The 13,941-nt window shown below is 39.9% G+C and overlaps 1 protein-coding gene across 8 annotated transcripts in view; it reads left to right on the top strand.

Moving 5' to 3' along the window:
• The window catches only part of st3gal3b (ST3 beta-galactoside alpha-2,3-sialyltransferase 3b), a 45,399-nt gene that overhangs the window by 19,295 nt on the left and 12,163 nt on the right, over window positions 1–13,941 (top strand). For all 8 annotated transcript variants that reach the window (XM_042428518.1, XM_042428523.1, XM_042428522.1 and 5 more), the window contains 3 exons: window positions 3,800–3,863; window positions 3,961–4,056; window positions 4,271–4,457. In XM_042428518.1, coding sequence (XP_042284452.1) covers window positions 3,800–3,863; window positions 3,961–4,056; window positions 4,271–4,457 — 347 coding nt within the window. The remainder of the gene's footprint in view (window positions 1–3,799; window positions 3,864–3,960; window positions 4,057–4,270; window positions 4,458–13,941) is intronic.

The following is a 13,941-nucleotide window of genomic DNA, read 5'->3' as shown; positions in this document are numbered from 1 at the left end:
CTGATCACTTTCAAATAACAGTGCAGACAGTCTGTCTTAAAGATCTGATTTGAGAAACAAATCTGATTTGCCTGCAGTCTGAACAAGCTTTAGTCTCCTGGGACAGCACTTACATGTATCCACACACACAACGCTTTTACTTGTTCCCTGACCTCAACACACTCCAGCCCTTCAGATATCAAACCAGTGCGCAATGCCGTGGGAACTGAAGAGATAACATTAATCAGGCTTCAGTTACATGCCCTGTCACATTTTCCAATACTTAGAAGCAGAAGGTACAGTGAATGTTACCTTTTGTGCTCTGGCAAGTCCTCTGCTGTCATACGAACACACACACACACACATACACACACACACACTGTCACAGTTGCTATCAAAGGAGCACTCCCTGTATGAGTGTTACACCTGGTTTCTGTTTTCTCCACGGACTGCGATGGCAGTGGGGTTTCCCTTTTAGTGGTACTCATGTGGAGCGATGATACGTGTGGATCTTGAATAGAACACCACAAAGGATTCCAAATTAGGAACATGGAGTTGTGGAGGGCAGGAGTTTTATTTTTACTTTTTTTTTCTGCCAAGAGATATCTGGCACACAGGATTAGGGTGTTTTTTCTTTTTTGTGTTTTGTTGTTCTTTTCTTTGTCCTCGAGAAAAACCATTCTTGTTAGATCTGTGTGATGCAGTTGGCCATTGAATGGTCAAAAACTGTTAAATATTATTCTTTGAGTGCAGTCTGTAGAATTTAGTGGCATCGAGTGGAACAGACTTTGCAGAAATGGAATATAGTATTCATAAGTATGTTTTGATTGGTGTATAATCACCTGAAAAACAGGTGTTTTGTGTTTTAGTTACCTTAGAATGAGCCTTTTATATCTACATAGGGAGCAGGTCCTCTTCCACGGAGGCTGCTAAGTTGCACCGCCATGTTTATACAGAAGCCCAGAACGGACAAACCAAACACTGGCTTTAGAGAGGGCCTTCCCTGTTTTTCGCGGGTTTCGCAGCCACAGGCTTTGAAGGGAAGGGGGAGGGGTATCAATTAGTTGCAATCTGCAACCTCACCACTAGATGCCACTAAATCCTACACACTGGTCCTTTAATGTTTGTGTTAAAAGACCATTAAATGTTTTAATGGTGTTCGGTAGTATGCATCAGCTTTTTCCTCTTTATCATTACAGTTAGGTTGACAGGTATGTACAGTATCATTACCAACTACTGTAATTTGTATCGATAAACTGTTAAAGTGGATACATTTTATATTACAGCTCATGAAAATTGAGTCAGTTTCGGAAAACCGCTGCTTAGGTACAAAATGCAATGCTTCATGTGCTATTTTAGGGAAACTTGTTGGTAAGAAGGACACAGTGCGGTGAAGAGGCAGGTTTAGAGTGAAGTGGAGTGGTTCAAATGGTCTGTTCAGTGGAACTCCAGGCTTGTTATCGTTTGCCTTTAGTGGTGTGTAACACTTGGAAGATGAGCGGAACAAGATTAGAGAAGCTTTTGTACCTGTGCAAAACCTGATGTTAACTTTTCAGATAATGATAGTACCCACATTGCATGAAGTCCCCAGAATGATACTGCCGTCACGTTAGAGGATGCAGAGAGATGGAATTCACTTGTCTCACCCTCCACCTCTGTTGACTAAAAAGATTTAGATACCTGTAAGAGCAGCTCCTGCACAGTGTTTCATACTATCAGTTGTTGGTGACAGATATTAACATAAATCAGGTTTTAATTTAGCAGAGTGCAGATTATACCAATATTTTATTTATTTTGATTATGAATACAATTGCTGTAACATACCCAGAGTATACTGTTTCCATGAGCTCTACCTAAGTCACATGATCACACTTTTAATGTGCATGTAGAAATGAGAGGTTTATGTTCTTTGTAACGAGTGCAATTTGTAGTTGCAGCAATTCTTTGCAACAATTCTTATGCAAATAATTTGCAAAAGAAGCATCCACACCTTTGCGCAACTTAACATACTCTTAGGAGGACACATGATTCAGCTAGAAATGTAGAAATTGTAGTTATTCTTTTTTTCTTTCTCACCATGGCAATTGCCATTGAATCAAAAGCCTATTTTAAGTGCAAGCCTAACAAATACCATTCTCTCATCATGTGATTCTTTTATATTGTTTAGACTACACTCTTCCCAACAATGTGTCTGTGTTTATGTGTTATATGATGCTTCCAAGCTTCCTTGATGTTACCAGTAAAGATTTTTGTCATTCAAGCGCAGTGTTGTAACTAATGTCTGGACCTACAGCCATTCATCTTTAGCTGCACCACGAGACATACTTTGCTGAAATGTTTATCCCGGGTACTTATAACAATTAGCTTCCATGTCGTCCTCTGGAAGAGAGTCCTGCCCATTGTGATCTTTCACTTTTCACCCGCTTGGATTCAGGTGTGGTCCTCAGCCTTGTGTTTACGCTGCTCGGGGTGGTGCTTGACGCCAGACATCGACACCACATCCAAACAATGGGCTGTTGCTTTGCTCGCCTCTCCTCAGCAGGTTAATCATTAGGATCGTTAGCCAGGGTGAATGGGGCTGTAATATGTCTTACAAACTGCTTTGAGGCCCCAGTCTAAACTCTTTTCTTCTCACTCTCCCTTACTCTCACTTTTGCTGTTTCTCTTGGCCCCCCTTGGCAGGCTATGTGCTATATGGTGATTATATTAAGTGAAGTAGAGAGGGTAATGAAAATGCCACTCATTTTTTAAAAACATGACACAGTGTTGACTGTGTGTTTCCATGTGGGATGCAGATAAATAAAGGTTGATTAACTGCCATCACAGTAGTATCATCCAAGTAGTCCTTCTATGGTGCTTCCGTATTACCACAAATGTAACGTGGATCAAGGAAAGTGGATGCTGTAATGGAATCTGCATATTGGGATGTCATGATATTTGAATTAGTGTGAGAGGCCTAAAAAAGGTCAGGAGAAGATACAAATATGTTTAATATGTAATGCTGGAAGCATGACTCCAGCAGAATGCCCCCTAGAACATGGCAGGAATGTGCGCTATGGCTAAACATCTCCGTTTCTCACCCTGCGATCAGAAGGGTGCTAGCCACGCAGAGAGACAAGCTCAACATCGCCCACTTAACCAGGAGAATGTGCTTGTTTGAAAACAGCATTCCTCTCTGAGTGCTTTTATGGGAGAGTTTCTACATATACACACATATCATCTTGAACCCTGTATGTCTCTTCCTTCCCAGATTCACTCCTGTCAAGAACTCAACAGCTTTTTTCCCTCCATAATCCCATCACCGCTATTTCTTTGGTTTCACTCCTTATCTGTAACTGAATAAACGGAGAGGTGTGTTCTCTCCTCCAACTCCTCTTAAGACCACCTAGATTGCTATGCCTCTAGTGGTATGGTGAAGTCTTAGGCAGTTTGTTGATCTTTTGAAGGATAATTTCCTCAATTTTGGCTTTGCAAATATCCCATTATTTTAATATTAGAGTTGACCTTGTTCTACCATCCAATCTGATGCACTGCTTCATAAAGAGTCAATGCTTATGGTGATAACAGTACATTTTCTGGTAACAAATTACGAAATACAGACTTTGACACTAGTTGTATAAATTCAGTTGCCCCTTCACTGCCAAGAAAGCAATTAATCCACTAATGTGTTTATACACAAACTGTTCAGTGCAATAAAGTAACCTACTCAAATATCTATATTTAGCATGCTCATGTAAGAAGTACATTTTTAATGTTGTGAACCAAAATGCAGTGGGGGTTACAACTAAATGTAATGGTTCTTTCTTTTTTCCCTCTGCAGAGAGAGTCATCGACAGCATTTTAACTGCCACAAAAAACTATGGACTTGGAGATGATCTGGACAGGTAATTATTGCTACTCTCCCACACATCAACAGGAAATCCCGTTTTGTCTATCCATCATTTCTTAATACTACTAATCTCTGACCCTCCTGCCTTACAGTCTCAGCTGTAAGAGATGCATCATTGTGGGCAACGGGGGTATCCTGTACAACAAGTCTCTGGGCTCCCGTATCGATGACTATGATGTCGTCGTAAGGTGAGATGATTCTCTCATGACAAAGACACTGTGAAGAATGTCTGAGCATTTTGTCACGCAACACAGATTCATTTAAAGAACACTATTTAAGTGCACATAGTTGATGAAATGTAACTTAACCACATCCCAGGTACTTTATTCCCAGTGTTATGGATCTTTTCTGACTTTTCTGAAAGTCAACTTTCACTCACTAATACTCCTTCTTTCCTCACAGGCTGAATGAAGCTCCAGTAGCTGGTTACAGCAGGGATGTAGGGACCAAAACTACCTTGCGGATTACTTATCCCGAGGGAGCTATTCAGAAGCCTGAAAACTATGAAAAAGACTCGCTTTTTGTTTTTTCCGCTTTCAAACCACTGGATTTCAAGTGGCTAAGACAGATGGTCTTCAAGGAGAAACTGGTAAGGATATATTTGAATAATTTATAAAAAATGAACATCTTTAACCCCACTAATGCTGGTTTAAGACTTTTTTTTGTGTAGATTGTGCCATATTTGACTGTTGGCAGTGTTAATTTACCATTTGGCATTCTTATATTCCTTTGAGGTTCACAGTAGTTTGCAAATATCAAGTTGGTCAGCCACTACAGATTTTTTGGGGAGTCGCACAGTCACAAAAGATAAAGGACTGGTGACTCACAGCTGACAGATTTACATACACGTCAGAAATACTTCAAAAGTATGTCCAAACGTGATTAAATCCAAAATGAAAACTGGTTTTGACACACAGCAAACCCCCATTTAAAAGCTTTTTTTTCTCATTTATTTCAACATTTTTGCAAGTTCTGTCTCATCATGCTCCCTTTCTTATTTAGCATTCTTTCACATTACACCTGCAATTGACCAGTACCCAACTGGATTACAATACTGTGCCGAAAATTTCTACTTTTCTGGGTGTCTAAATGTGTTTTGAGTATCTGAGTTATGTGGGTTTTTTTTTTTTTTTTAGCAGAGCATAGCAGCCCAACCTCTGATCACATACTGTACATTCCTTCCTTTGGAAATGTAAGCCATTTTTGTAAAGGGGTTAAGAGGACAACATGACTGTCTACTATATAGTTTGGATGTTTTAGATGGTTTAAATGCTTAACGTGGAAAGGACAGTTGAGTTTTTTCCTTCTTTCTCTGGCAACATAGTGAATTTTCTTCACACTATGTTGCCATTTCGCCTGACTTACATTGTTAAAAAGTAAACTTAACCTGTATTCTCCCATTGGGCTCGTTTGGATGTTGTCTTACCAATTCATTTATAATTTTTCCTTCTAACAGCTCTTTTGGATGTCCTTTGAAACTTTATGATTGCCACAGTTATATGACAAGCTGTGAATTGGCCTCTTAATCAGCAGGGTCTGACTGACAGACAGAACTGTCTTTCCCTTATCTCTAAGTGTTACAGAGGGTCATTTTAATGGCTCCTATGTCCTCTCTTTCCTTTGTCATTAAAAAGCTCATGTAAGCACTTTCATTTTGTTCTTGTTGAACAGTCTCTAGTATCTCTTGGACTGAGATTATTTTGAGTCCATTCAACTCCCAGACAATGGGGTTACGTATTAAAAGCCCTTCATAGAGTCATAAAAAATCATTTTTAAAGGACCATTCCAGTTTTCTTTTTACATGCTTTTGCTCATTTACTACAAATGTTTATAAATTCAGACAATATCTGATCATTTTCCAAAGCATAGAGTGTTTAAGATTTGTAAATGTGTTTTCCCAGACAGACCTTTGACTGGATTTATTGTAAGTCGCTTTGGACAAAAGTGTTTGCCAAATGTAGGTAAAGTAATTTATTGCAGGAAGAAGGAGAAGTTGCAAATATAGATATGTGAAGCTTAAGTAAATGGGCTAAACCATGCAAAAGCACTTGTACAGTCCTTAATGGCAAGTTCTTTACAGGCAGAAAAGCTCAACTCCTTTTTCCCCTCATTTTTGGTGGAGGATGCTTCTGTCTAATTGGGCAACCCAAGAATGGGGAAACCTGCTTTATTTTCCAGCACAGCTGTTTGACTTTCAGCAACCAGCTGCCAGCTGGAATTTTTACAAGGTGACATTTGTCATAATACAAGAGTCATGAGTTAAGGAAGGGGGACAAAAAAGAGGAAAGGACAATACTGTTACAATAGGGGATGGAAAGGGCATGCAGTGTCAAGCTGAAACTAAGTAATGGTGCAAAGGTGGATTAAAGCACAAGGCAGGATAGAGGAAAGATGGATGGGAAGGATGAAGTGAAACCGAGTAAAGGGATAATAGCTGGGGAAAAGAAAATGAGCAGTGCAAGGTAACGGTAAAGTAAAATGGAGGAAAATAGCTTGGTTGGCTGGCTGATGGCCCCCTTCAGCCTTTGATAGGGCCCAGATTTTTCTAGTGTGTCAGAAGGAGAGGACAGTGGAAATGGCTGCTTGGGATAATTGATCTGGCCCCTGGCGTCCAACTCAGCCCTCTTTGATCTGCTTAGGAAGGAAGAATGTTTCTCATGGGTTAAAAATCAGGTTGGTTTGTGCCTTGATGATAATATGGCAGAAGAGAACTGACAGATGTGCAAGCACCTGTATTTGACCTATGGATAGTCTGTTTTATACGCATGCAGGAGTTAATTTACTGTCATATAAACACACCTCAATTAACACACATCACCTTATGTCCATGTTTCCTGTGCAATTTACTCCACTTTAATAACCACTTGACTTTTGGGTCCAATGTTGTAGATAGACTCAGCTCATAGTTTTAACATCATACAGGGATGCACGATAATATTGGCACGTCATTGGTATTGGCCAGTAAAGACTTTAAAATTAATTATTGGCATTGGCCCGAAATGAAGATTTCTGCCAATATGACAGGCCAATTCGTCACCTTCTCCTCCGCGGCCTGGCTGTGCTTCTTCCTAAGTTCTTCCTTCATATATTGTCTTCCTTGATCATACTTAGTATAATCTATGATTGCATGTGTAATAGTCTCTTCAGCCAGGTGAATAAAAAGTGTGTATATCGGCATCGGCAATCAGCCAAAATGAGTTAGAAAATATCAGGATATCATGCTTCCCTAACATCATACATAGACACATATCACATAAAAAGCAACAATGATTCCAAAAGACTGAACACCATTTTTAGCCTTGTTAGTTAGAGTCCGGGCTCCAAGGATGGCAGTGTTGGTCAGTTGGTTTAAACCATTTGGACCAGTTGAGTGTGATGAGTTGTGTTGCTCTCTCTAGTGCCTGCTATTGTGCCGTTAGATGCTTGGTTGTGGTAGGTGTTGTTATGAGTGTGAGCAGGTGTTATTTACTGTAGGCCTCCCTCTGTGCTGTCATTTGACAGTTGTATATGTATATTAAATAACAGGTGTCTGGTTAATTTTTTTGTTTTGTTTTGTTTTGTTTTCTCATACATAGAAAGCAACTGGCAAGTAGATTTTGGTAGCTACATAAGTAGCTGGAAAAGCAGTGGGAAATGCAGAAATAAGAAAACTTGTTACCAGGGCAACAATATCTGTTTACTATGGAAAGTGGATTTTAAGTCTTAGCAGCAACATGAAAGGAACTGAAGTCCTGTTAAAAGACTGGTATCCTAGCTTCATTGTATGTGACTCACATCCAGCATAGACTAATGCAGTGGAAACATAAACATTAGGAGGTGCTCTTGTGTGTATGTACATGTGCATTCTGTGCACTCAGGGACACATTTAGAGCACCAGTGACTCATATTTCTTTTTTTAAATTTTTATTTTACATATTTCTTTCCACTTATGACCTGACAACATCAATTATCTACATCAATAAAAGACACTGGCAGCTGTTACAGACGCATTTGGTTCAGGGAGTGGTAGTGCATACTTTAAAATATGAAGCAGGTTAACTTCACTTAGTAGAAAGCATCTCTCCCATCGCCCTATCCATTTAGTCCATCCGAGATAGAGAGAAAGAGAGCCTTAATGTAACTTGGCACAGTTGTCCTTTGGCAGCTTTTACATCTGTTAGTCCAGCAGGGTTTTCTTTGTGTAACCTGTACACTCCCAGCTGGAGGGGATGCAAAACCTTTTCACTCTCTTTCAGTGGTTATGAAAGCAAGTGTATTTCTTTAAAAGGTTAGTGGGTGGTACGCAGTTGTGTAGCCGCAAGTGACTCATCTAGTCAGTGGTCAGTGTGCTTGTCTCTCCTGCGCTATTGTGGCTTTTTAGATGCCTACAGCACAGTCTTGGATGGCTGAGCAGAATTCAAATTAGCGAGGCAATTTCCCAATCTGTTATTTAGTGTTTCGTACACTCTCACAAACACACACACACAACCTCCCACTCACTCTCCCTCGTATACTCACACGCACGCAGAGTCATAAACTTCAGGGTAAAATTCAGACCAAGTTCAGATTTGGGAACTCAACCTCGGTCCTGATCAGATTCTAGGCTTCTCTCCATGAGCGTGTCCGGCATCGTAGATCAGTGAAGTCGTCTACTACATATACAATTACCATACTACAGCATCACAAGGATTTTAACTTCCCTAATCCCTCATTACAGCAGGTCTGCATGATTACGACTCAACTTTGTCACTCTACTTGAAAGTCTGACCCCACAGACACCACAGCCAGGTTGATTGCCCAGTTACATGCTGTTTACAAATGTGCTCAAACATGATTCTGCAGATTGTTGTCTTTTTCCTACGTGTCTAATTTTGATTTTGCCCTCATGCACAGCACGCGCTCATGGTTCATGCACACACAGCCACAGTTGTTTGTATATGCGGGGATATTTTCAAACAGAGCCAGTGAAGGATATACAGCCGGTGGTAAACACGGGGTTCGAAGGTGGAGTGTCGGTGTTCTATCTCTGCTGTTTGTTTACAGGAGCTCTCCCTGCGCTCTGCAGGCAAGAGAGATAAATGATGGATGGAGACAATTTGAGGAAGAGAGTACTTCTCCTTTAATAGAAATTCAGCCAGGGTTCTTACTCAAAAGTATCATAATATTGTGATGAAGCCAATATTTCATAAACACTGCACATCTCTCAGGCAATGCCAGAAATGAAGTGTGCAGGGAATTACTAAAATAGCCAGTTTGGAAGAACATTAAAGTTGCGCCACATCACTGAGAAATGTCCGATTCAACTTCCTCTAGCCAGAATTTTGTTATGAAGGATTCCCTATTGTTACACTGAGGTTTTCCAGTTTATAGACATGTCATTGTAGCCAATAGGTTTATTGTAACTTTATCATTGAGGATGCACCGCTAGACAGAAATAACAGCTATATGGCTCTTTTTTAAGCCCAAACATCTGTGCAGAAGCCTAAAGTAGCATGCATACATGCATTCATAAACATTTACATACTTGTAAACATGGATTTTGAACATGAACCAAGTGACTAACATAGGGTCCGGATGTCACTGATTACCATGGGTGTTGTGTTTCACAAATGAGTCACCTTCCTAGAAAGAGATGATTAACACTCAAGCCAGTACACTGGGTTCCTTTAGTATTGTGTTCTGATGGATAAAATTGATGTTGGGTAATTAAGTATTTATATAAGTTTAAGGTATCAAAATAAGTCACTAGAAGGACTGATTGTTTTGGTTTTTTTTTTATTACTGTAAAAAGCCAACAGCAGGACAAAATACCGACTCTGCCAGTGGGCCAATGGAGCAATAGCCTTCTGATCTTTGTATATGCCACCTAGGGTCACAATTTTGTCAAACGTTCACACTGTTTTTGGGTTTGCCGTCATGGGAGTGTGAAGACAAGGGTTTCACACACCGGATAACCTCCAAGAGGCCAGGAAAAGAGAAACCACCATGACCTTGACGAGGGCAGAGGTTGTGGTATGTGTCAAGAAAAGCAAAAGCAAATTGGCGAATGCTTCAGATTCCTGGCTAACAAAAGGAATAAAATCACCAAAGCTGTCCAGAATTTTACTTCTCTGAAGCTTACGAACTATAACCCTCTACTGTGCACCTCATATTTACCACCTACTTTGGAAAGCCTCTCTCATTTCAAACATTCCTTCTGAAATGCTTCCTTCTCAGTGGAGCATTTGTGTGGTGAGACATTGCAACTTGTAAAACTCAAAGGTCCAACATGTACACAGTGCTAATGACCTCCAGACAACCTTAATTGTGATTGTTAGCAGTTTGGGGCTGCCGTTTTTGTTTCTAAATTGCTTTAAGTCTACCTTCCGGGAATCAAGTCCATCTCGGTTGAGTCGTCTGCTCCGTAAACATCAAACACAATCACATCCTTAGAGAGTGGTTTAAAGGACTGAAGAACCCAGATAGAGACTAATTTTATGATAGCTGCCTAAGAAAGGACAACTCCCTAATTTCACGGATATGAGATTATTCCAGAGAGTACTAAATAAGACCTTTGAAATCAGCCATACTGTAACTGGTGACAAGATGGTCGGGCTTCACTGCTTGTGGCCACAAAAGTGAAGTTTGGTTTTGTTTGTTGACATCGAAGGGATTCATAGCCACCTGTAGAAAACCCTGCAGATGTGAAACATTTTGTTCTTCTCTTTCCCCTCATATTACAGTCCTGTTCAGTGCTCCACTTTTGCACTCGGAGACTGAAGCTCAGTTAATAGCTCCTGAGGGGCTGCTTTACTCAATACAGAGAAACATTTCAGTTTAAAGGTGAGTTAAGTTTCATAGGCTTGAGCTTTAAGCCACACTGAAACCAAACCACATTTAAAACTATAAATGCAAAGTTGGATAAGACCAGGCTATAAACCAAGCTGTTTCTAATTTGGGGATTGAGTGAAAGTGCAACTGAAGTATATTTTTCAGTTTTATGTCACTGTAAAGTGATGTATGTCATCATGTATATATCCACTCTAATTTAAGTCTTTCACCACCACTAACCATTAGTTATGGCATAGGTATGTAGTTTAGCATTTTAAAATGTTGTACATTTTCCATTTCAGTACCCCTTTTCTCATTGTCCTTATCCGTCTTTATCTCTCAGTTCACATACTTTTTCCATCTGTTTTATCCTTCACTTCTATTGGCTTACAGTAGGTTTTCTCGTAACCCTTTGAATTTGTCTTGTCTTGCTCTAATCCTGAGCATTAAGCTCCTTTGGTGATGGTTTTGTATGGCTGTGATATTCCTACATCTGTGAAATTACAAGACAAATACTGAGAAACTTGAGTGTTTTATGGTATTAGTGTATGCTCTGAAATGCATTAAAGGGGGATTCAAGTGACTAAGCATTAGACTCTATAAAGTTGGGGGACTTGTAAAAGATAAAAGAATGAATGAGGTATATTGACTTTTAGTCTCCAGTATGGGTCATACTCAAAAACACTGGATCCTACACTTTCCATAATGCAACTATCTTCCTTGTAAATGCCCATATCTTTCAAACTCCATAGCTCCAGACTGTAACACAGGCTTCCTTTTAATTAGTCTCCAAACCCGAGCCCAGCCATCATCAGGATTATTTTTTAGTTTAGATTAGTTTACTTGTTGTAGTTTACTACTTATGTACTCCCCATGACAAGCAAACTGGTCTTGATGTGGAAAATCAAAGCAGTACCGCTTTAACACTACATCCTGAAGTACCCTACCAAAGAAGGATCATCAATAAAACTTAGCAACATAGGCATCAAAGCAATGAAGTTGTTTTATCATACACGATAAATTAATTCTTTCCAGTCTTGTCTCTTCGAAACTCACCAGCATTAAAGATCTATTTAGACATTACATACATATACAAGCACAGGTATATAAGCCAGCTTGCTGCTGTCCATGGGAACCATGTATTCATCAGTTCGTTTTCAGAAAATACTGCAACTGTTGATGACAACTCTCCCCTTGGATATGAAGAGCTTTACTGCAAATTATACAAATTTGGCTCTCATTCAGGCTTTTAAAGCTACTCAGCCATTCTCAGCCTCTGCTTCTCTCAGGCTCACTTCTGAAGCTTCGATGCAGCAGTTTTTGGTACATTCCTGCTAAATATGTGCTCATGAGGATTGACAAACTTTACCTGGATTCACAGAAGAGGGCAACTTGGCACAGAAAGTGAGACCTCATTGTGGTCTGTTGTCGAGCTCTGTTAAATGTGAGGCAAGGGACTGTGACCATTCTTATCTTTTCTTGTAATCTGTCACACATCAAAAGTACTCGTTTACCCTTAATCTCAGAAGCACCAAAAACTGCCAAAAAATATCCTGACAACAAAAGGCACTTTTTTAGGTCTTCCTCTGGAATCAACATTAAATTTCAAGATGTATCTGTGCCTGTAAAGACTTGAAAGGCTGTTAACCTCTGATAGCCAATGTCAACACAAGTGGAGTTCTAATGTCAAATTTAGTTCTCTAAACCAAACTTGTTCTCATCTTAGTCTTAGTCTGTCTCCTTGCATTGCAAATAATTAACTCTCCCAGTTAAAGCTTGTTTTAACAGGTGCTTTATTGGAGCACACAGTCTTACACACACTTAAATCTAATAATCCAGGCCAATTTAACCATAAAGCTGTCGCCGGAGAAGGGAAACAGCCATTTCCTCTCGGACCACATCCCTGCAACAGCCCAAACGCCAAAGCTACACACTTCTGTTCACCTTTAAGCGCTCTGTGTGTGTGTGTGTGTGTGTGTGTGTGTGTGTGTGTGTGTGTGTGTGTGTGTGTGTGTGTGTGTGTGTGTGTGTGTGTGTGTGTGTGTGTGTCAGGGCTTGGTGAGTAAGTGGTGTAGGACCACTTCCTGTTCTGTCCGTGCAGTGGTGTTTCTCCTGACAAACTAATACGCACTCACACAGAGGTTAGCGGTCAGTGCACAGTGGAAGCTACATCCTGTTCCCTTGAGGCTATTTGCAAGAACTTTTGAGCACTGCTCCCACCATCCTGGCAATGTTTTCAGCATTTCAGCAGTTTTTAGTTTTCAGTTCTATTTTCCATCATTTACAATTTTCTTTTAACTTTAATTTACCCTGATATGGTTTGGTTAAATTCTTATTAAAGGGGCCATAACATGCTTTTTAAAAATTTCTGTCATGTATATACTGTTAACTTGAGGTGAATGTAAATATCGTCTTCAAGTCCAAAGCCAGGGCTTCAGTCTGCTCTGAATGCTCAGTTTGCAAAGTTACCTGTACTTCACAATGAATTGACATCAGATCATTCACGCATGCCCACATCTATTCCGTAGCCTTTGTTGCTAAGTGGTTGTCCACTCGCATAATTTGGATTTGGGCCTGAACATGTACAGATGTATTTAAGAGGTTTGTATTTTGAGTAAAGAACAGGAAATGAAGTGAAATCCTACTACTACTGTTTACGTAGTCTCCGGAGATGGCAGAAGTCTGCCGAGAAGCAGTTTCTGGGAGCTAAACAATCAGAACAGAGTGGGCTCATTGGAAGGGTGACCTTTAAAGAGACAGGAGCTAAAGCAGCCTGTTTCAGACAGATGCTGAACTGAGGGGCTGTATAAAGGGCCAGTATAAAATAAATAAGGAGTTTTTTTTAAACTGTAAATCATGAAAAGGTATTCCGGTAGTGTCCCAAATTTAAAAAAAAAAAAAAAAAAAAGACCTGGAAATCTGCAAGATACAACACCTTTAAAACTCACCTGTATCACATTTGCACATTTTTTAATATTTATACCTATTAGCAACCCACAGCCAATTAAATTAAATTAAATTAAATTTATTTATGTAGTGCCAAATCATAACAGTTATAAAAGTTATCTCAGGGCACTTTTCACATAGAGCAGGTCTAGACTGTACTCTTTATTTTGCAGAGACCCAACATTTCCCCATGGGCAAGCACTTGGCAACAGCGGCAAGGAAAAACTCCCCTTTAACAGGACGAAAACCCCTAAGCAGAACCAGGCTCTAGTCTTCACCCGTGTCACTTAATTCAGATTTACATCTCTGTGGTAGTTAAAAAGCTAAGTGCCCTGTTC

The sequence above is a fragment of the Thunnus maccoyii genome, chromosome 12 (genome assembly GCF_910596095.1).
Source record: "Thunnus maccoyii chromosome 12, fThuMac1.1, whole genome shotgun sequence".
NCBI lineage: Eukaryota > Metazoa > Chordata > Actinopteri > Scombriformes > Scombridae > Thunnus > Thunnus maccoyii.
This window is presented reverse-complemented; position numbering and strand designations above follow the sequence as displayed.